Source organism: Protomyctophum bolini, assembly GCF_963924005.1.
Source record: "Protomyctophum bolini genome assembly, chromosome: 5".
NCBI lineage: Eukaryota > Metazoa > Chordata > Actinopteri > Myctophiformes > Myctophidae > Protomyctophum > Protomyctophum bolini.
In genome coordinates, this window is record NC_137866.1 from 21106781 (window position 1) to 21130762 (window position 23982).

Sequence of the window (23982 nt, forward strand, 5' to 3'; positions counted from 1 at the left end):
ATTTATCTGCAGATGGGAAAAAAGTATTGACCCCTGGGGGTCTCCAGTCGAGTACAGGGTTTAACTGGTTAAATACTGTCAATGTTTAACCTGACAATGGTTAATTGTGTTGATTTATAAAGGTTGCTATTTTACATAAAAAAGTCTAATAGATATATATATATATAGATCTATTATTATATAACATAAACAAAATCAATCTCAAATATCATACTATAACATTATGAAATTGGAAAGAAATATTGAAAATGCCATAATGTCATTCAGTCTCAATGGAAACTACACTTTCACCCAGCAGTGACATTTCAATGTCCTAATGTTGATAAGAATTGCACGGCCGTGATTAAGAGCAGAAGAATGATTAATTAACATAATTAATGATTAAGAGCAGAAGAATGATTAATTAACATAAGTAATGATTAAGAGCAGAAGAATGCAGCAGAGAATCAGAGAAAGAGAGCGAAGGGTGAATGGACTTAGTGGGGTCTGGAATGAGCTTCTCTATTTCTATGAGTAACAACTCATAGAAAACCATTCTCTTCGGTTTGGGGCCAGTGAATGCACATGCGTATCCTTGTAACCATTTGTCACTCGCTGATCAATATCTAGTTACGGGGTTTTCGCCAATGTCTCAATCTTTATTGTTCTTTGCCTCGGGATGAGGCGTTTGTGTGCTCAGTGGCAGGGTGGGTTTACTAATAATAATTTAAAAATGAACCCCTGGGCCTCTAAAAGCTTCCAGCGCTCATGCAGGTCTGTTTATTGTCCTAGGAGTCACTGCTTTGTTCCACAGCCCTCTACAGTTCTGTGATGATATGCCAAGACCATGACACCATAGGACTTAATTAATAGGGACTTATTTGGGACATAGTCAGGAGGAGCTGAATCTTGGGAGGTGAATCGCTATAGTTTAAAACAGGAGAGGACAAAGGCAAAAAGTAGGACAAGGTTTACCGAGGTTATTAGGGACAGACCAAGAAAAGCAGTGAGGCCCTTTAGTGATGATCTGGTTTCATGTAGAAGCACAGGGTGGAGGAAGAGTTCAGACCTATAGGAGGAAGAAATAAAGAAACAGAAATAGAGAGCAGTGCTGGGAAGGCGAGACACTGAAAGCACGGTAGTGAGAAGGAGAGACAGAGAGAGAGAGAGAGAGAGAGAGAGAGAGTAGCAGAGGCTTTGCAACACATGCATGAGAAGAATAAAGAAAGTCAAGCATATTCATACCAAAGCTTCTACATCTGTATGATGTGTGTGCTACTGCTAAATAGTCTACTGTGTTAAACCTCTATACGGTGTGTCCAATTGCACTGCTGCCAGTACTGTGTGTGTGCGTGGGTGCGTGCGTGCATGCATGTCGCTCTCAAGTGTGCACGCACTGTGGTCGGGGACCAAGCCCAGGCCGGGTCGGAGCAGCAGATGAACTTTGGTGCCCCCTGCTTGGATCAGCTCGATGGCCCGTGTGTGCGTGATGCCCTGGGTGGCCTCGCCGTTGATCTCCACGATCTGATCTCCGACCTGTGACACGGAGGTAAAGTGTATTATAACTGCGGTAAATGCAAATTAACAATTCATATAAGAAAACACCCCTTTCGCACCAACCAGAACACAGAGCTACAGTATTGTGTTAAGTGTGTACAGATACTCAAAGAATCACACCCGTGTGAAGCGAGGGGCTCGTATCATCATAACATCCGGCCGGATGTAATCACAATTTGCGTCCTCACTTTTCCGTCCTCACTTTTGTCTTCAATGTTTGTTTGTGTTTATACTGTACCTACGTACAGTATTGAAGTAAACTTCATTACTGTACCACCACTGGCACAGATGCCAGGCAGACGTTGAGGCAGTTGAATGACTTACATGTATCCTGCCATCTTTGAGAGCAGGTCCCTCCTCGGCTAGTCGTAGGATGAACAGGCCCATGTTGTACTCTTTCCCGCCCCTCAGACTGAACCCAAAGCCACGCTGGCTGCGTTCCAGCTCCACCACAAAACAGCCCTGTCGACACGGAGACAACAATATGAAGTTATAATAGTTATAGTTATAAAACAGCCCTGTCGACACAGAGACAACCATATGAAGTTATAATAGTTATAAAACAGCCCTGTCGACACGGAGACAACCATATGAAGTTATAATAGTTATAGTTATAAAACAGCCCTGTCGACACGGAGACAACCATATGAAGTTATAATAGTTATAAAACAGCCCTGTCGACACGGAGACAACCATATGAAGTTATAATAGTTATAAAACAGCCCTGTCGACACAGAGACAACCATATGAAGTTATAATAGTTATAGTTATAAAACAGCCCTGTCGACACGGAGACAACCATATGAAGTTACAATAGTTATAGTTATAAAACAGCCCTGTCGACACGGAGACAACCATATGAAGTTATAATAGTTATAAAACAGCCCTGTCGACACGGAGACAACCATATGAAGTTATAATAGTTATAGTTATAAAACAGCCCTGTCGACACGGAGACAACCATATGAAGTTATAATAGTTATAAAACAGCCCTGTCGACACGGAGACAACCATATGAAGTTATAATAGTTGTGGACACTATTAAGTTATAATAGTGGGGACTTTTTACACAAGTCAGGAGTTTGTTGAAAAGGAAGAGCAGAAAAAAATAACAATACAGGAGATGTAAGTGATATATTTGTGTAAAAAGTTCGATATTCAGAGTGTTTGTTCAGTTCAACAGCAGTCTTCCCCATCTCTCCAGCTCTTTGGTAAACAGAAAATACGTTTTCAAGTAAGGATACACGTTTTATCCAATCGAGAGAGAGAACTGTTCATTATCAGCTTCAACGTTACAGTGTTCCGTGGGCGTGTTTCAATTTGTTTTCTCGTTATTATTTTGTTTCATCACTTCCAATTTAATTTGATCAGCCTGTGTCCTCACTCTTCTGATTGGATGTTATCACCAGCCTGAAACTGTATTTTCTGTAAAAACATAATAGCTAGTAATGGAATACAGTGAGGACATGAATGACAAGAAATGTAAAACGACCTGGAGAGACAGACATACATACAGTACCCGTACTACCCCTGTTATAATAAACAGTTGTTATAATAAACAGTTGTTATAACACTAACTAAGTGAAAAATATCAGTTGCACACCCTTTGAGCATTCATTGTAAGAAAAGCGTCTGCCACATACAGTGTGTACATGTAACTGTGAGAACAAGCCGAGTTTAACTTTCTCATCACCTGTTTTGGGCCCGAGGTGATAAGTTCTCCTCCCTCTCCAGCTGGGAGAGATTTCAGCTCTGGCCAGCCGACACCCTCCTTCTTATCATCCGACTCGCCATTCCTGCCCCAACACACATATACAAACAGTACAATCACATATCCTGCCCCAACACACATATACAGTACATACAGTACAATCACATATCGCAGCATAACCAAAAGTAGAAACCAGTAATTGGAGTAGTCAGCTGTGGAGTGGGGGTAGGGAACTGTGACGGACATTGTGCATTTCTTTGTTTGTTTGTTTGTGTAATAGGTTTTTTTTTCTTTTTTTTTTCCTGTATTTATTGTTGTCAAAACATTTCCTGATGTTTCTTGGAAGATTTTGTTTGTATTTGTGCTGCCATTGGGATGTGGGGGGAAAATATATGTGAATCATTGTTTTGAAATTACTTATTATGCTGTCAAGAAAATCAATAAACATAATTTATGTTTTAAAAAAATTAAAAAACACAGTAGAAACCGTTATTTGACCCTACTAGAATATGACAATACTTCTTAGCAGACACCTTTACCTAATGCTGTGATTCTAAACCCTTTTCATTTTAAGGATGACCCCCCCCCCTCCCATCTACTGTACAGTGTAGATTGGACCCTCTCTAAATTCTACACCGTAAAGATCCTCAGTGTTCATTTAACCCTGAGTGTAAATGGAACCAAATGATCAATTTGGTTCAATTTGTACACTCTCAAGTTACAATTTAGGCAATTAGCAGATAAGTTACAATAATCACATAGCAATGTAGTGCATCAAGAAACTAGTATACCAGATAAGCAATTAACCTAGCATCTGTCTAAAAACAACATGCTATCAAAATAACATTCTGTACATTGAAACTATAAGATAGACAACTATAAGATAAACAACATCATATCTAAATAACATTATTGTACATTTAAACTACAAGATAGATACCAGGTAAACAATGACCCTAGCGTCTGTCTAAAAATAACATGCTATCTAAATCCCTTTCTTAACAAGTGATCTAAATCCCATTCTTAACATTAATTTTTCGATTTATGCTAGCGACGGACATTATTGACCACAGATTTTGTGGTCAATTATGTCAGTCGCTAGCATCAATCAAAAGAAAATGTGGCTAAAACCGTACAGGTAGTGTACTATAGGTACTAGTGGAGTCTGAAGGTCAGTCTTCATTACGGCAGACAATTAGGAGACATAATGAGACAATGGGGAGTTTATTACACAGATTGGGAGCCAGGAGGGAGACGAGTTTAGAATGTGTGGAAGGTTGTCCATGGTGTTTTAGGGAGGGCTCGGTCATCATCACTGTGTTAGCTGATCTAAGTGAGCGTTATTATGCCATGCCTTTGGTCAGTGTTTTGTATTCAGTACAGGCAGCAACCGGGAGCAAAAGGGGGGGGGGGGGGGGAAGACATTTTATGTTTTGTGCTGTTGGATGACTATACTGTACTACGGCAGCATTCTGTATCATTTGAAGAGACTGAAGTGAGAACGCCAGGAGGCCAGTAAAGAGGGAGTTACAGTAGTCGTAATAACTGAGGCCTGGATAAGGAGTTAGCCAGTCTCCTGGGTTGAGACTGTAATCGAATGTTGTAAAGTGCAAACCTACAGGAGCGAGGTATTGCCGCATGAGTCTTAAAGGACTTATCCAGGACAACACCCACAGCTGCAGCCCTGTAAGGGTTTGTACACCTGGTGGTCCCGGTGTTGAGAACCAGTGACCTAATCATTAGGTCCTAATGTACCTAATAGCCCTGTGTAGGTTGATGGGTCGAGCATGGCACTGATACTGTACTTCCCAGGTTAGGGCCAGGGTTCTGTTTATAGAAGGTACCAAAAAAAAGGTATAAAAAGGTACCGTAAAAGGGGTTTTAACAAAATCTTCTCCTGTGAAAAAAGGAGGGGTTGGTCTTTAAGATTATCTGTAAGAAGATTGGGTTGTTTCAGAGACTATTTCAGATATGACATTTTGAAAAAGTAATGTACTTTACACCAAATGCCACTGGCTATCCGTAATGACTGGCTAATGACTTCCTCCAGCTCTATGAATGGACTATTACATTTTGCCTCAGAAACTGGAAGCATGCATATTTTAGTCAAAAAGGGGCATTAATGTTCTTGCCATTAAACAGGGGTAATTGAACAATTTGGACATTAGAAAAAACTGGGGCCTTAAAGTTCTTTCAGCATGAAAAACATGGATTTCTGTGTCCCAGTAAGTAGGGCTGCAACGTTCAATTAGTTTAAAACAAATTACTTTTTTGGTTTATCAAATAATCTTGAAGCATGTTTTCTTTGGTATTTTGTCTTTTTTATGTCTCTCTTTTTTATTGGAATTGATTAACAAATATCGAAATGCCTCGTTTTCTCTGTCTCTTATAAACCATCCTGTGAATATACTGTGATTTAACATCCAAGGTGCATGTTTGTATTTTGTATATTTATTTAAGCCATTCTGGGCCCCTTTTGGTGTTTTAAGGATTATGTTATACTGTTAGCTATTGAAAAATAGCAGATCTACAAGCTCATATGAACTTGTAGGTCTGCTATTTTTGAAAAATTGTGAAGATGTGACGCAAATCTTTGAATATATTCTTTCAGAGCGAACATTAACTCAAATCTTTGCTTCTGGGGGGTCCCTGGAACAACATATTTTCAGATGGGGGTCGGCGGCCAAATACATATAATTCTGGGGGTCCTTGACATGAAATATTGAGAACCACTGACATAGAAACATAGGTTTTTCAGAAAACGGTCAGGATTCAGAAGACATTTTGTAGAATCAAACGTAGGTCTAAATGGGTTAAGTATGTTAGTGCAAGATATCGCATGTCCATGTATGTAATGGTCTGTAGTCTGTTCATTAGCTTTTAGAGTACAGTACATTGATGCATGAAGTCTGTTATTCTGTGGGTGATCAGGTGGGGTGGGAGTGGGCCAGTTTCATGTGTTTTTTACTTGTTTATGTATATATGCATGTATGTATTTGTTGTATTGTTCTGTCTACTGTACTTTCTGTTGGACCCCCTCGAAAACGAGATGATACAACTCAACCCTCAAACGAGATGACACAACTCAAGGGGATATCCTTTTCAATAAAAAGGTTCATATACAGTACATTCTCATTTTTACAAATCGATTAAATTGATTACTTCGATTAACTGTTGCACCCTTAATAGTAGGTGACGCTTCACAGACGGCCTTTCGTGTCCCTTTCCATTAGGATGCCTCCAATTGAACTGGCTTCATTACAACATCAGGGCTCTGTCTCATAGCTCTCATTATACAGTGTGAGCAGTCGGCGTTAAATCCTTTCAAAGCACCGCGTTGCCTTTACGGTTCACTGGCAGACAGCTGGGGCATACTTTAATGCTTCACAGAGCTCATTACAAGGCCTTTGTGGGAACTTATCTGCATCGCCAGTGGCTCGCCACACTATCAAAAGAGGCCGCGCCTTCCTTAGCAGCCACTGGTGCAGAGACGAGTTCACATACTTCACCATGCAGGCGAGATGACAGAATTGACGTCACGCCACATGTTAAGGATTATGTAACAACGACAATAAACGTAATAGCGAGAACATTAATTAACCCATTCTGACCCGAGATTTTTCAAAAATAGCAGACCTACAAACTCGTAGCGTGCCACTTGGTGGTGCGCTATGAGCTTGTAGATCTGCTATTTTTCAATAGCTAAAGCATAACATGATGCTAACACCAAAAGGGTTCCCGCCCAAAATGTGTTAAGTACAAAATACGAATCATAACAAACTATAATAAACATTATAGCACTCAAAAACAAAGTCACAACGTGCCTTAAATAAAGACGGACGAAATTATCGAATGAATTATGAAATCATAGAATAAAATATAATCAGAAAACAATAGAAAAAGGAGGTGCAGATGTTGTTGATTGAGAGCGACGAAACAGACGAGAAAGGAAGATTTGTATCCGCAGAAACACAGTACAGTCTGATTCATACTCCGTTCGAGTGTCGGAAATAGCCAACCTACAAGTTTACAATGCGTCACGGATGCTACGCTATGCGTCGTTGTGAGCTTATTGCTCTGTTATTTTCTGTTCGCAAAACACACCGTCGTGCGGCGGACGATAAATTAGGCTTAACAGTCCTGACACAGGTGATCTCGTTTGAAGAGGAAGATCAAAGCGTAAAGTGAGACTCCAATAATCCGTGGATCTCCACGGGGCTGCGGCTGCATGGGATATTTTATCCTATGCTTTCTGTATGTGAGGAGAGCAGTGTTCTAATGAGACATGAGACATTTTATCCTATGCTTTCTGTATGTGAGGAGAGCAGCGTTCTAATGAGACATGAGACATTTTATCCTATGCTTTCTGCATGTGAGGAGAGCAGCGTTCTAATGAGCAGGACATCTTATCCTATGCTTTCTGTATGTGAGGAGAGCAGTGTTCTAATGAGCAGGACATCTTATCCTATGCTTTCTGTATGTGAGGAGAGCAGCGTTCTAATGAGACATGAGACATTTTATCCTATGCTTTCTGTATGTGAGGAGAGCAGCGTTCTAATGAGACATGAGACATTTTATCCTATGCTTTCTGTATGTGAGGAGAGCAGCGTTCTAATGAGACATGAGACATTTTATCCTATGCTTTCTGCATGTGAGGAGAGCAGCGTTCTAATGAGACATGAGACATTTTATCCTATGCTTTCTGTATGTGAGGAGAGCAGCGTTCTAATGAGACATGAGACATCTTATCCTATGCTTTCTGTATGTGAGGAGAGCAGTGTTCTAATGAGACATGAGACATTTTATCCTATGCTTTCTGTATGTGAGGAGAGCAGCGTTCTAATGAGACATGAGACATTTTATCCTATGCTTTCTGCATGTGAGGAGAGCAGCGTTCTAATGAGCAGGACATCTTATCCTATGCTTTCTGTATGTGAGGAGAGCAGCGTTCTAATGAGACATGAGACATTTTATCCTATGCTTTCTGCATGTGAGGAGAGCAGCGTTCTAATGAGCAGGACATCTTATCCTATGCTTTCTGTATGTGAGGAGAGCAGCGTTCTAATGAGACATGAGACATTTTATCCTATGCTTTCTGTATGTGAGGAGAGCAGCGTTCTAATGAGACATGAGACATTTTATCCTATGCTTTCTGTATGTGAGGAGAGCAGCGTTCTAATGAGACATGAGATATTTTATCCTATGCTTTCTGTATGTGAGGAGAGCAGTGTTCTAATGAGACATGAGACATTTTATCCTATGCTTTCTGTATGTGAGGAGAGCAGCGTTCTAATGAGACATGAGACATTTTATCCTATGCTTTCTGTATGTGAGGAGAGCAGCGTTCTAATGAGACATGACATATTTTATCCTATGCTTTCTGTATGTGAGGAGAGCAGCGTTCTAATGAGCCGGGTAGAAAGTCACTCAAGTACTGTACTTGAGTAAAACTTTGAGCCACTTTGACTTTACTTAATTCTATTTCACTACATCTCAGAGGAAAGTATTCGACTTTTCACTTCACTACAATTATCTAGACAGATTTATTTACTAGTTGCTTAATTTATAATAACCCATTTTGGGGCGGGAACCCCTTTTGGTGTTTCATTGTTGTTATACTTTAGCTGTTGAAAAATAGCAGATCTACAAGCTCATAGCGCGGCGAGTGCCGCACTACGAGCTATTTTTTGAAAAATCGTGAAAATGTTTGAATATATTCTTTCAGAGCAAACAGTTTTAACTCAAATCTTTGCTTCTGGGAGGGTTCCTGGAAAAACATATTTTTCAGATGGTGGTTGGTGGCCAATTACATATCATTTTTGGGGTCCTTGACATGAAATGCACCACTGACATAGAAACATAGGTATTTTAAAAAACGTTCAGGATTTAGAAGACATTTTTTAAATGTTCAACGTCAGGCCTAAACTTAAACCCTAGGATCTACAAGCTCACTTGTCTTTTCTTGTTCCTTTTGTGTGTGTGTGTGTGTGTGTGTGTGTGTGTGTGTGTGTGTGTGTGTGTGTGTGTGTGTGTGTGTGTGTGTGTGTGTGTGTGTGTGTGTGTGTGTGTGTTTGCGAGCGCGCGTGTGTGTGTGTGTGTGGGTGGGGTGGGGGGGGGGGGGGGGTCCCTTTCACTTAAGTTTTGATTCCAATACTTTTACTCAAATTAAATGTTTAATACAGTCAGGACTTTTAACAGTGTATTTTATTTCTACATTTTGGTATTGCTACTTTTACTTTAGCAAAAAAAAGAAATTGAGTACTTCTTCCACCACTCGTAACGAGGGAAAGCAGTGGTGGAAGAAGAAAACCAGACTCTGTTTTGACCGGTGGACTAATTTATGGCTCAACGACGGTCTCCAACTCAACTCACTTTCAGTCTGATAAACAGGAGGTGCTGGTATATACCAGTGAATTTACCCCTATTATGTGGCCTGCCTGCCTGCCTGCCTGCGTGCGTGCGTGCGTGCGTGCGTGTGTGTGTGTGTGTGTGTGCGTGCGTGCGTGCATAGCCCCTCTACCTGTCCGGATGGCTGGGGGGCTGTTGGCCAACAGCTCTGTGTTGTGACGACGGGCTCTGCTTGGCTGAACTGGTTCCGGATGGAGGACCGGTCTCTGTTCCAAACACAATATAAACACACCAAACATTCCAAGGATGTCCAAACATTTCAAGGATAGAAGAACACAGGAGCACCGGTTTGTCTTGCAATCCACAATGGGACACCAGTCACACACCACAGTACAGTACAATATCCAATGGCTTCATTGATTTCTTCCCCCCCCCCCCACCCCAACACAATGAAGTGATGTGGAGTTTTATCTAGAAACTATGGCTTATTCATTCAATGAATAATCAATCGTTAAGCATGTTTTTTTATTATACACCAATTAATCATTTAACCACATAATCTTTGTACTTAAATGTGGAGCTACAAGCCCCTAGATCCACAATTCTTTTTTGAAACCTTTTTGCCTATAACACTACAAATTAGCCTTTAACTAAGCATTATTTAGCTATTGAAAAATAGCAGATCTACAAGCTCATAGCGCGGCACTCGGTGGCGCGCTATGAGCTTGTAGATCTGCTATTTTTGAAAAATCATGAAAATGCGGCACAAATCTTTGAATATATATTCTTTCAGAATACTTTTTTTTATTTAACGTATCTCACTCCTACAACATTCCGGAAGTCAACGGGACCGGACCCTTCCCACGCATCAACGTACCGTCTTCAGGGACCACGGTGAGCGTGACCGAGGTGCCGGCCTCTTTGATGAGCTGGACTATGTCGTTGTGGGAAAGCTCCATGATGGACTGGTCGTTCACGGCGGAGATGCGGTCTCCCACCTTCATCTGCCCCGTGCGGTCCGTAGGACTGCCCTCGATGATCCGGCCAATCTTGTGTGGGATAACTGCCGTAGAGAAAACAAGACACATTTCAACTTAAAGGAGAATTCCATACTAAAAGGCTTTCTTACCTTTCTTTGTAGTTGTTACGTCCCCACCAAAGAGGTCCAGGTGTTATTTTGTGCAAAAGTTCCTTATTGGCTATTTCCCCTACCATAAGCCCTAAATTAATTGCATTGAATTGAATGGGAATTGAATGGGGCTATGGGGTGTTGTGCTAATTCGCTTATTTCCATCGCTCAAAATTATAATTTCTTTGTATATATCCTCTCTTCATAATGTAAATAATATCCCAAGCGGCACACTTTACTACTTCTTTCGATGGAAATAAGCGAACTAGCATAAGCATAACACCCCATAGCCCCATTCAATTCCCATTCAATGCAATGCAATTCATTGAGGGCTTATGATAGTGAAAATAGCCAATAAGGAGTTTTTGCACAAAAAAACACCTGGACCTCTTTGGTGGGGACGTAACAACTACAAAGAAAGGTAAGAAAGATAAGAAAGCATTCTAGCATGGAATTCTCCTTTAATGTTTTTGCTCGATGACTAGCTTGGTTGCATACAGTATGTCTGACCTGCATTCAGTTTACAATTTAGCAGACGCTCTTAATCCATAATCATGTAATCATGTAATACATCAAGTACATAGGAATCATACGTATTACGTAAGCTAAGAACCTGACATCCGTCGAACTGTGGAATATCTATTTAATGAAATTACGTGTATACTGTACACTAGTGCTATGACTACATAAAATGCTATCTAATTGCATAAGTTGAGTTGTTAACGTGAGACGCTCTTACATGTAGCTTTACCGTTACCAATCTCGCTGATCATTTTATTTCTGTTCTAAGAGCTATACAGTCTGAAAAGGTGTACATCATCTGCTAAAGCAGCATTTCTCAAAGTAGAACATTATTTCACTCTTATGACACATTTTTCTGTAGAAGCTTCTCATCTGTAAAATGTTCAGCCAAATTAAATAAAAAAATCAAACCCGTGTGAACTGAGCAATCCCCCCCCCCCCCCCCCCCACACCCCCCTCTCTCTCTCACACAGGTACACAGGTACACGGATATTGCTGGTTGTAGGAGTGGTTGCACCACTCAAAAAAAGGCTCAATGTGTGACAGTCACAGTGGACAAGAGAAGTGACGTCTCTTTCTTTATATCTTACCACCAGGTGGCGGCTTGTTCTTGGACGTGAGGATGACAAAGCCGAAGCCCTCGGTTTCTTTACGCTGCAGGGTGACATCGAAGCACGCCGGCCGACAGGGCTGGGCCGGCTGGCCGGCGGTGGTGGTGCCGGCCAGCCCCTCGATGCGAGGCGCCTTTGGAGAGCCGTTGACCAGGACAGAAGCCACCTGCGGGGGGGCGGGCTGCGGACCGCCCTCCTGCTCTCCACTGCAATCTGATATAATTATGACAACACAGGATGACCACAGGAGGGAATATTAAATATAAGTTATCAGTGGGAAATGACACCATTTTGTCAGTCTGGAAAGTTCTTATAGCGGCAGTGGGTGCCCCCCAGTGAATCAAGGTGCAGTTTTGGAAAAAATAGACTTCAGTTCTGCAACATGATCAGGAAGGTTGTTTACCATACATCACATCCAACGTCATTTCAGAAAATGCTTGTACACTATTTGTGGAATTGTTATTCATGGTTGTAAACAAGGCTGCGTTAAGCAGGGGTTGGTGCTGCTGAAATAGAAAATTCAGATTTCTTTCTTTTTTACTCTATCCTTTGAGATGTACATCAACACTACTGGCTGGCTGGTCTATCTCAACTCCAATCAGAGACAAACAAACAATCTCTGTTTAGTAAACTTTTTTTCTTTTTTTTTTTGCTGCAATATGTACTGCAGTCACCCAGTGAAGGTGTCATTCCTCGTTTTCAAGTGGAAAACTTGTATGTCCAAAACCAAAGACAACCCAGTCATTGGGCTATATGCATTATGCACACAGAATAACTCTTCCTACTTTCAGGCTTGCTTCCCTACTTCCTTGGTGTAAAGGTGTTACTTACCGATGACATTATTAGTATCATCGCTAAGTAACAGATCCATTTAGTGTGCAGTAATCTCTCAAGAACAGTTTTTATTTTTTTTTATGTTTTTTTTCTTTATTCTATATTTTTTATTGAGGGAAAAAAAAGGATGCTGACAGGAAATCGGGAGAGAGATGGGGGGGTGACATGCAGTAAAGGCCGTCGGGATCGGGAGTCGAACCCGCGGCACACTGCCAGACTGGATTACCAGCCAAGGTGCCTGGACCGCTGAGCCACGGCCCAGGCCTCAAGAACAGATTCTGTGCTGGGCTACCAAATCTGTCAGCAAGGCCATTCAGAGTGGATAGTGGGGATGAAAACACAGGAAGTGGAGGGCTGAGGGCTGACCACTAGGGGGCGAGCCAAATTAGTTTGCGATGGTTTTTGAAAACCTTATGCCCATACCTAACACCATGCCAAAATTCAAAAAGTAGTTACCAAGTGCATAATTGTTATGATTTTTTTACATCCCAGTTTATAGGTTCGTTTTTCCTAAAAATTTTAGTACGTTATTGTAAAATCTCTTTTATCAATTATTCGGGTTTTCAACCATACCGATAAGTGTCTAATATTTGAGTCTGTGTAAACAGACCACTAGGGGGGCGCTCCCAATACGTTTGCACAGCTTTTTTAAATGATTATACCCATACCTAACGCCACGCCAATATTCAAAAACTAGCCACCAAAAGCCAAATCTTTACAAGTGCGACCCCAGCTATGCCCTAACCTCGCCTCACCAGGCTTTCCACCTCGGGAGGAAAGCCTGGTCTCTGTTCCAAAAGTGTCATACGTATTATGATCCGGTCGGGAGCGGATGATATCGTTGTAGTATTGTTTTGTAGTCATCAGGCAGGAACAATCAAACGGAACTTCCTTTTCCCTCAAACCGGAAGAATAACAATAAAACGATAAATAATCGGTTTGAGGGAAAAGGAAGTTCCCGGGAGATTGCAGACTACAAAACAATACTACAACATGACGTAGCGATATCATCCGCTCCCGACCGGTTCATGAACCCAAAATGGAATGGTGCCCAGGCTAGCTATGCCCCCAGAGGTAAATTAAAAGGAAACAAACAGCAGAGGGTTCCCAGATTGTGTGTGCAGTGTATCTCAAACTTTTTAATTTATTTTTCATTTGGAACCCACTCAAGGACACTCTGAAACCCACTGGTGTTGTAGCAGAGCTTTTCCAGTGAGCCAACACGCACAATAGAGCACCGAAGTCTGACGTCAATATCGGTAGAGGGCGCAAATCCACAGGTTCATGTACTTCTTATTTGCATTGTGATCCCCATAGGGGGATTTTTTTTTTTTATCATAGGGGGATTTTAGTTCGCCTCATATGAGAACTGTGATCGAAATCCCGGCCGTTTCACTCATATGGATATGAAGAATCAACTGACTGAGAGAAAACACTATTGTTACTGCGACTGAATTAGTTACATTATTTCGCTAGGAACATATATGAGTGACTGACTGTCGAAAACGATACAGAGACGCCTCCCTGACAATAACGCCGAGACGGCTTGTTTATTTTACTGCAAAGCGTTAAGCATATTGCTTATATGAAACGATTTAAAGATGACCCCATGTTATTCTCCAAATAGAGAAATGACTTCCGTGAACCAGGTGGATGAGTGAGCCAATTATCAAGCATGTAATGCAACAACACGCCAGCACAAGCCAATTAAGGCTCGAGATTGAAATGCCAACTTGTCAAACTTTACATTACAGTCGATAATCCATGTAGAAAATTATAAATATATGTTTAACCCATTCTGAACGGGAACCCATTTTGGTGTTAGCATCATGTTATGCTTTAGCTATTGAAATAGCTAAAGCAGATCTACAAGCTCATAGCGCGCCACCGAGTGGCGCGCTACGAGCTTGTAGGTCTGCTATTTTTTTTTAATCGCCTGACATTTTTAGAATCTGATCTCAGGTCAGAATGGGTTAATCAGACCAGTGTTAAGCTTATGACATAGAGCTGTTTATAAAGATAGCAGTGATTGGTCCTATTTCTGGCCGTTACGTCGTTACATTTGCCAAGTCTGAAGACAGAACAGCTGATGCAGCGTTCCACTGTGGCAGTACATGATGTGAGACCGTGTCATGCTGAGCCATGCATGTACAGTATATAGCATATACAGTATCTGCAGTGGTGGACAGTAACCAAGGACATTTACTTTAGTACTGTACTTAACCCATTTAGACCTGGCGACGATTCTACAAATGTCTTCTAAATCCTGACAGTTTTCTTTAAAAAAAAAAATGTTTCTATGTCAGTGGTTTTCAAACTATTTCACGTCAAGGACCCCAAAAATTATTATGTGATTGGCCACCGACCCCCATCTGAAAATATGTTGTTCCAGGGACCCCCCCAGAAGATTTGAGTATTTGAATATATATATATCAGAGTGAACCTCTGATATATATATATTCAAAGATTTGCAACACATTTTCAAGATTCTTCAAAAATAGCTAAAGCATAACATAATGCCAACACCAAAAGGGGTAGTAGTACATCTTTGGAGTATTCGTTTCTGTTTTGCAAGGTCATGACTTTCAACTCTACGCTACATTTCAAATAGAATAGTTTTTATTTGGACTCCACCGCTTACTTTGGAAATGTTCTAAATGTCAACAGTAATGCATGATTGATATTAACAACAGTGGTGGACACAATATAGTAGTATAGTATACTATAGCATAGTATTGTAATGCTATGTTTTGTCCTAGTGATGGTGACAACATACCACACTACCTTTAAATGTGTTCACTGTCTCCATACGCTCTGGTGTTCTTACATCTTTATGGTGCATAAAGATGTAATGACAGTCCGTTAATATAATGCTTTCTTGGAATATCTTTTGGGCAGACACTCTGCAACATCTAGATTCTAGATGTATGAAAAAAGGGAATCTGTGGGTATACAAATATATACAATAATATTATTACTAATAAGTATGAAACAGTTCATAAAAGTCTCATTCCGTCTTCTCAACAATGCTATTCACTGTCAAAGCTGAGGAATGCACAGAAATGCTTACACCTGCAAAATAACCACCTAAAAAGTCAATTTCAGCATAAAACCCCTTTAAGCATTCCTTTGTTAAGGCTTACCCCAAATTTAGGGGATCAGAGTGCAGATCCAACACCAAAGCCTTTCTTACAGACTTTCCTGTAGCGTCCTGACCTAGGAAATTATAGATTTGAATTTACGCGTTGCTTGGTGTTTAAAGCTGCGATACAGAACTTTTTTTAGTGCATAAACTGTTATTTTAACCAATCTAGTAATAAGGTAGCACATATGCAGTGGTTGGAGGTGGCCTCTCTACTCTTCCACTGAGACATAATCGATAATGATGCAGTTCGACGTAGGAACACTGGTTGACAAAAGTCATTGCATGGATCTCAAAATGCTCCCCTATCCAAGCGGTCATTCCAACTTGGCTCAGCAGGAGAACTTTCAGCCCTCGTGCGGAATCCTCGGGTAGGACATATACTGTAGTGTACATCTTATGGATTGCAGCTTTAACCCATTTTAGGCCGGGAACCCCTTTTGGTGTTAGCATTATGTTATGCTTTAGCTATTTCAAAATAGCAGATCTACAAGCTCGTGGCGCGCTACGAGCTTGTAGGTCTGCTATTTTTTGAAAAATCGACCTATAGAAACATAGCTTTTTCAGAAAACTGTCATTTTCAAACAGACATTTTTTTAGAATCTGATCTCAGGTCAGAATGGGTTAAAGGCCTCAGCGAGTAAAATATACCGTAAACATTTAGAGTTAATCCACCTGCGTCACCAGACCCACCTGTGTGAGTCAGTTTCCTGCGGACGGTGAGCATGACCTGGCCGTTGCGGGCGGCGTTGGTCATCAGGTCCAGGACTTGTTTGTGGGATTTCCCCTTGACCGGCACGCCGTCTATGCAGAGCAGCTCGTCCCCCGCCCGCAGGCGCCCGTCCTTCTCCGCAGCGCCGAGGGGCACGATGGCCCCGATGTACACCTGCAGAAAACCAAGGAGTAGCGGCCATTAATGCAGCACAACATCAATCAATCAATCAAAACTTAATTTGTATAGCACATTTCATACAGCAAGTGCAACTCAATGTGCTTCACAGTTTACAAATATAAAAAACAATAAAGGAGATGGAAAACAAAGAAGGAAAAATAAAGAAAACATTTAAAAAGAAACATTATGGATAACATAAACAAGGATAATGATATGAGCCAATTAAAAGCAATGTTAAAAAGGTATGTCTTAAGGTTTCTTTTAAAAACGTCCGTGGATTCAGAGAGGCGCAGGTTAACAGGCAGGCTGTTCCACATTACAGGACCATAATGGCTAAAGGCTGCTTCTCCATGCCTTTTAGTCTTTGGTCTAGTCTTAGGAACCTATAAGAGAGCAGTTCCCGAGGATCTAAGAGCTGTTCCAGGCACGTACCCAGGGAGCATTTCGGACAAATATGTAGGTACATTTCCATGGATAGATTTAAAAACCAGCAGAAGGACCTTAAAATCAATTCTAGATAAAAGACATAGCTATTACAAAAATATATTGTTACCGTTCGATAACCGTCAATTCTCTAGAATAGATCAACTATTTTTGTCACGGGCGTCAGGACACTGCATATAAAGGTGGCATCAGTGTACGAAGCTTACCGGCTGATCTGGTCCTTCGCCTCCAAGGACCCTGAAACCAAAGCCTGACTCCTGGTTCCTCTTGATGAACACGTCCAGGTCCTTGGTGTTGGGGGCTAAGAGAAGGAATCAGAATTTAAATAAGGATTAAAGGAATATTAGGCCTGGAGGTCAGAACTAGTCAGTGAGATTATTCATGAAGGCCATTTTTTTTAACTCTAGTATATCATGGCAAAATATTATTTTCGGAATTCAGACATTCACCAAAAATGTGATAAATCAAAAGCATTACAGTGTACCGTTGCTGCCGGGTAGTAACCTTGCATATCTAACTTTCAACTATTTTATATTCTTTTTAAATTAATGCTACTTTGTCGTTCAATCGTGTCAAACAAAAGAAATAGTCAATGATTTGATCGGCTATTTTTTGCTACTTTTGAAGATTTCTGAAAGCGAAGATGGATTAGTCCGTTTTATAAATATTTAACCAATGAAAAGTATTAACAAGACCGTAAAGGGACATTTCACAGCTGGAAGAATCTGCAGTCACTTTCTTTGACACTCTCATGGGAGCCAAACTCACACCGGAAGTGCAATGAACACTAAAGGAAAGCAGTTGAGACAGACCAGGAAGTTGTACATGCCCAAATTTGGTCATGTACAACTTCCTGGTCTCAACCAAGGACTGTCTAAAGAGGACAAGAAGCGAAGACCATAAGGGCGCCGCCATGTTGCTCACATGGTGCTCCATGGAAGTAAAGAAACATGCGCAGTGGGCTATATGCAGCCAACACTTCCGCGTTCAGCTTCCTTGGTCTCAACTGCGCATGTTTCTTTCCTTCCATGGAGCACCATGTGAGCAACATGGCGGCGCCCTTACGGTCTTCGCGTCCCGTCCTCTTTAGACAGTCCTTGGTCTCAACTGCGCATGTTTCTTTCCTTCCAGGGAGCAACATGGAGTCCACCGTACGGCCTTCGCTCCCCGTCCTCTTTAGACAGTCCTTGCTCAAAGCTTCCTTGATGTAGTACAGGAAGGAAATGATGAGTCATCAGGCATTTGAAATACCAAAATATCTAAAAACATATTATACACACAAACAACCCCAGGAATGTGTTTCTTGTGTCTAGGTCACATCCTTAAAATAAGATCTGGTCGTTCCATCTGTTTTTTAGGTTGTTAATTGTTTAAAAAATTATAAAAATTATAAGTGACAAAAAAAAAGATCCAATGGAATGCTATTTTCTATAAAGGCCATTTTCCTGAAAAATAAAACATTTTCGACATACAAGGTTTCCGCCCGACAGTAACAATATGCATGTTGGGGGAGCTTGTGAACCAAATAAACATGAGAATAAATTCAGTCAGTGTCGTGTCTTTGGCGGTGAACCTACGTTTGCTGTCCAACAGGGCCTTGGACTTGAGGTAGAGTTCGGAGGGGTCAGGTTTGGGAGAGGAGGAGCGCGGCAGGGTGTTGGAAGGGAAAGGCAGGGGCTGCGGGTGGTGGTACTCCGGGGGGCTCAGGGTCTCCGTGCTGCTGGTGCTCAGCTCCTGGCGGGGCTGCAGCATGAGGGGCACTGCAGGCTGGCCAGCCGGCTGGGCTACTGGATGGGGCGTCTGCGTCTGGGGAATCAGCTGGGACACGGCTTGGGACGCGGGGGCCGTGCACTGAAAACACACATGTTTTACATTCAGAGAAGAGTGATAGCCGAGCCAAAACTACACGGCCCGACATTCATTTTAAACTGAATTCACACCAGGTGATTTATTTTTGTTAGAATTTTTAGAATTTGTTTTAATGGCTATAGTTGACGCCTATTTCAGACCACAGCTCTCTTCTGGTTGGCTGCTGCTTTGTCCCGACCGCACTGAGGCTGAGGCATTGATACATTTTTCTCAACTTTTCTGCTGGCTCTGCCACCGACTGCAGAGTAGAAAGTGTCGGTCCTCTCCATATGGCAATACATGGAACCTTGCCGCTTTCTCAGAACACAGAGGTGGAATACCACAGCTGGTTGTGAATTCGGTGTAATGTAAGTAACTGTGAGTTGGGCTTTTTCAGTTTCAGCTCCTCTATCCCCTTTTTAAAGAGGCAGGCCATAAGGAGAACCAAACTGGAACCAACTGTAGAACATCCTATAACATCTTAAACACTGAGATACAGGAGGATGTCAAGTTACCGTTTGCCAGGAGCCAGTACATTTACCCGCAGCCAGCTCCAGATATAACAGTCATTCTCGCTAATGTCCCTGAATAATGTAACTTCCACTGCTAACACTGTGCACAAGCTTCCTGGTGCTTGCGGGTAACCGAGGCAAAGTTGTAGCATTCTGTTAAATTATTCAGCAGTAGTCTTATCCTCTGCATCTCCCTGCTTCAGCGTAGGCTTGAAGAACATCTTACAGATTTAACTGAGCTGGGCTCCTTCGGCAGAAGCTGGACTACTGCACGAGATATGATCTCTAAAGATGTGAATTTGTAAGAGCAATTAGAAGAACTTCCAACTCACCGGCTTCAGTGATTTCACAGGAGAGGAATGGCCTAGAGAGAGAGAGAGAGAGAGAGAGAGAGAGATGAATGAATGAATAATAATAATAATACATGAATGAGAAAAGCAGACATTTCATTCAAGACTCAATGTTTATTTGTCAGTACAAGTCATACAGGTACAAGCAGTGAAAAGTGTTTACCGTATTCTAAGGTCTGCAATACTGTGCAAAATAAATAAATAATGAAGATAAACTAAGATATACTAAATTACTAATAAGATAAAGATAGATTAAATCCTTGGCAAAGTCCCATGAGGAGTCCTATAGCAGCAGTAAGGGATGGGGGGGGGGGGGGGGGGTAGAGAATGTGCAATAAGGCAATATACTTTTTGTTTTGTGCAATATCGATGATTGAATCAAATGATTACAGTTCCAGGGCCAACATAGTTTAATTCATTCATTTATGTATGTATTTCTGACAGCCAGCAGGAAACAGCTCTTGTTGGATATAAAGGATTAGCCAGTGACGGTACAGCAGAGGTTTCTCCTCTGGTTTGTGTTGACCAAAAGCTAGGACCCAATATATGAAATATACCGGTATATAATAGATATTTCCATAAGAAGTTCTATCCCAAATATCTCTCAACCCACTACAATTCTAGACAGAAAAGGCGCACGCACACACTCACACTCACACTCACACTCACACTCACACTCACACTCACACTCACGTTGTGGCATAACTCAGTCAGTAGGTGGCAGTGTACTCCAGCAGCAGTATGGATTATTGTGCCACAACATGAGAAAACAGAGAGGGGGGCAATGGCAAAATATGCCATTCGTTAGGCATTATGTGAACCTCATCACATATTTGCTGTTCTAGTAACCTGCAAGGTGGTTCATAGACACATACAGTATATACCTATGCTCAGAGGTACTGTATGAAAGAACACGTTTCTTTACTACTATGTCTTTATTTAAGTACAGTTATAAAACATGAGCTGGTGGTCGTAACCTTATTGCTCTGGGGGGGGGGGGGGGGGGAGTCAGTGCCTAGTCTACAGTACATATCCCTTAGGGTACTGGCTTACAAAACAGCACAACAGACCATGTTTGTTTGCTGCCATCATATTGAAGGTGAGCTTTAGCTGCTGGCGGACAGAAAAGCCCAACTTAATCCGTAGTCTCTGACCAACCTGCGAGCAGCCCAGGCAGATGTGTTTGTGTTCTTCAACCCGGAAGGCTGTGATCTTGACTCATCCAATGCACCGATTCATGTTTATTCCCAGAGCAAAATAAAGATAATGTGAGCAAGATTGTTAACAAGGACAATTTAACATTCCACTGCTCTCTCTCTCTCTCTCTCTCTCTCAAACACGCACACACGGAGTGCATGGAAGGACAGCGCACACACACCCACACAGCAGGGAGGGCTACCAGCAGCAGCACGCGCCCAGGACAAGCCCCTGGAGCTCAGAGTATAGCTGGAGCCCGCCAGAGAACACCTGATACGTGGGAGGTGCAACCCTGGATCTCCGGAATCTAGGCTACTGCACTGCAGTGTAGGACAAAATGGAACAATCGTTGGCCAACCGGTAACACAGACCCCTCTTTGAATGTGACAGAATGGCTGTGATCACCCGCCCCCCCAGCCTGCCATCGTCGGTAGCCGACATCCGTGCATATCTCTGTCTCTTAAGCTCTGTAGGACACTGTGTATCGACACAGCAGGTGGGCCAAAAACCACCATCTTTCTCGTTAGGCTGCCCCCAGCGCGGAGGCGGCAATGTGTGCCTGTCCTGCTTGTTTGGGAAGGTGCACCGGGGAGTGGCGGGGTGGCCATGGTGGGCCAGAGCTTGAAATTGCTTTATTGGGGTGGGTTAGCAAGGGGCATATTGCATATTGCATATTTCACCTAGAAGTAACACCAGAGATGTACAATAATGGCAACCAGCATGTTACTATGATACTATAATGACACCCTCATAAGGACATGGCACTTTCGTTGGCCCACCTGATGTCATTTGAGGTTTTATCTTATTGCGAACGCAGTGATTGCGTACGCAGTGAGCACTAACTATAGAAGCTGGCCTAAACTGTCTGTCTGTCTGTGTGTCTGTCTGTGTGTCACGCTGTAACACCACCGGGCGCAGCTGTATCACACACAAAAAACACACACACACAACTTAACTTTAAAAAAGAAACTTAAAAAGAAAAACGTAAAAAAACCCGAAAGAAAACTTTAAAAAAAAACACACGCACACATACACACACTAAGAAAGGAACTAAAAACGTAACTTAAAAAAAACGTAATTTATTTTAATTGTTGTTATTGCAATTTACGAGCTGCGTTCGCTTCCCGCGTTGGCGCGTCTTTATCTTGTCTTAACTGTGTCTTACCTCCCCTGAGCACGAGCACGTTGACCTCGCTGCCGACCGGGAGGTCCTTGAGGATGTCCACCACCTGGGAGTGGCTGAGCGTCTGCACGTTCTGCCTGTTGACCTCCTTGATGACGTCGCCCTTCAGCAGACCCCGGCACCACTGGGCGTCCAGGATCATCTTCACCTTCTGGCCCAGCGGGCAGTCGGCGATGGCGAAGCCGAACCCTCCGGGCCCCTTCACCAGGGGCACGCCAACCAGCTCCGGCTGCAACAGAGTCATGGTGGTCTCGGGGGCGGCCTCCGGGGCGTGCGGCGGGTGAGCATGGTGGTGCGTTTGATGATGATGATGATGATGGCGCCCTCCGTTGGTCATCGTGGCCGGCACGGCGGCCTGCCTCGAGAGGGTCCCCCCGTCGGTGTGGTGGTGGTGGTCCCGGTGGTTGGAGGCGGAGGGGGAGTGCCGGCCTCTGCCGAGGCGTCGTCGTCAGCGCTGCCGGTGTCCTCGGGCAGCGGGTAGCCCCGGCAGAGGACCATGTCCACGTACTGGTTGACCGGGATGGACTGGAACATCTGCACCACATCGGCGTGCGTCTTGCCCAGCACACAGCTCCTGTTGATGTCCACGATCACGTCACCTGAGGAGGAGGAGCGAGGAGTCAAATCAAATCAATCAATCAATAAGTTTAAATGGTTTTAGTGCATTGATTCTCGGCCCGTTTCATTTCAACGACGCCCAGTTTGATATGCAGTTTGATAAAGAATTGTATCTCTCTGATCCCAATCTACTGTAAACTGTAAAAAAGAAAAGTTTTTTTTTTTTTTGTCACACTTGCCTAGTGTGGGTAGTTTGAAAACCGGGAAAATGGGAAAATATATAGAAATAACCTCCAGGCAGTCCTTGAACACCAAAACAAAAAGTTCAGTGATTACTGGACAGGTGGTCCTTAGCTCCTTCCACCTCCACAGTCCTACTGTGACTGCCATGCAGGCAGTGGAGGCCTCCCTACATATAAAGGCTAAGCCCCCTCCCACTGGAACATACCACCCTGAATTGATTCCACAATTATACCAGTACTTCATAATGTCCAGGGACAACACATATTATTCATCACATTATTATTATACATAACTTATTATTCAATCAATTAACCATATCATATAAACAATGAGAAAGCAGGGTGCTCTAACAAACCCTCATGCTGTTGGTATGTTCCCCACACCCCACAGTTTGAACTTCTTCTCACTTGGTCGATCTATGTGTCTCTCTGAGGAGCAAGGCACTTAGCCCCGGCCTTAACCCATTATGACCTGAGATCGGATTCTAAAAATGTCTTCTAGACAGTTTTCTGAAAAGTCTATGTTTCTATGTCAGTTGTTCTTTGATTTTTCAAAAATACAAGCTTGTAGAGCTTGTAGATCTGCCATTTTTCAATAGCTAAAGCATAACATAACGCTAACACCAAAAGGGTTTTTAACAGTCCGACTTTTTTCCTGTATGTTCAACAGAGCTATTCGAGCAACAATCGGCATCTGCTGGGTAAATTGGAGAATAGTAATTTCCCCATCCCCGTGGGTCCGGTAAACACTCTCTCACACCTTATCCTCTCTGATGTGGTGTAGATTAGAAAACATGTGAGTTGGACACAAGGACACAATACAGCCAGGCAATGGGAAATCATTGCCGTTCAACAGCCAGAGTGACCTGCAGAGCTGAAGCAGAGACATGAGTGATAGGTGTGGAGCAGCCATTCATTTCACA

General features: G+C 42.5%; 1 protein-coding gene across 1 annotated transcript in view; it reads right to left on the reverse strand.

The window, feature by feature from the left end:
• The window catches only part of LOC308314997 (membrane-associated guanylate kinase, WW and PDZ domain-containing protein 3-like), a gene marked incomplete at its 5' end in the record, with an annotated part of 28127 nt that extends 4706 nt beyond the window's left edge, over nucleotides 1-23421 (reverse strand). Inside the window, 13 exon segments of the mRNA XM_080762821.1 lie at nucleotides 1377-1515; nucleotides 1861-1998; nucleotides 3230-3332; nucleotides 9768-9861; nucleotides 10473-10658; nucleotides 11837-12070; nucleotides 16527-16719; nucleotides 17376-17470; nucleotides 18747-19020; nucleotides 19862-19893; nucleotides 22242-22682; nucleotides 22685-22858; nucleotides 23412-23421. Coding sequence (XP_080618947.1) covers nucleotides 1377-1515; nucleotides 1861-1998; nucleotides 3230-3332; nucleotides 9768-9861; nucleotides 10473-10658; nucleotides 11837-12070; nucleotides 16527-16719; nucleotides 17376-17470; nucleotides 18747-19020; nucleotides 19862-19893; nucleotides 22242-22682; nucleotides 22685-22858; nucleotides 23412-23421 — 2113 coding nt within the window.
• Between the last annotated feature and the right edge of the window lie 561 nt (nucleotides 23422-23982).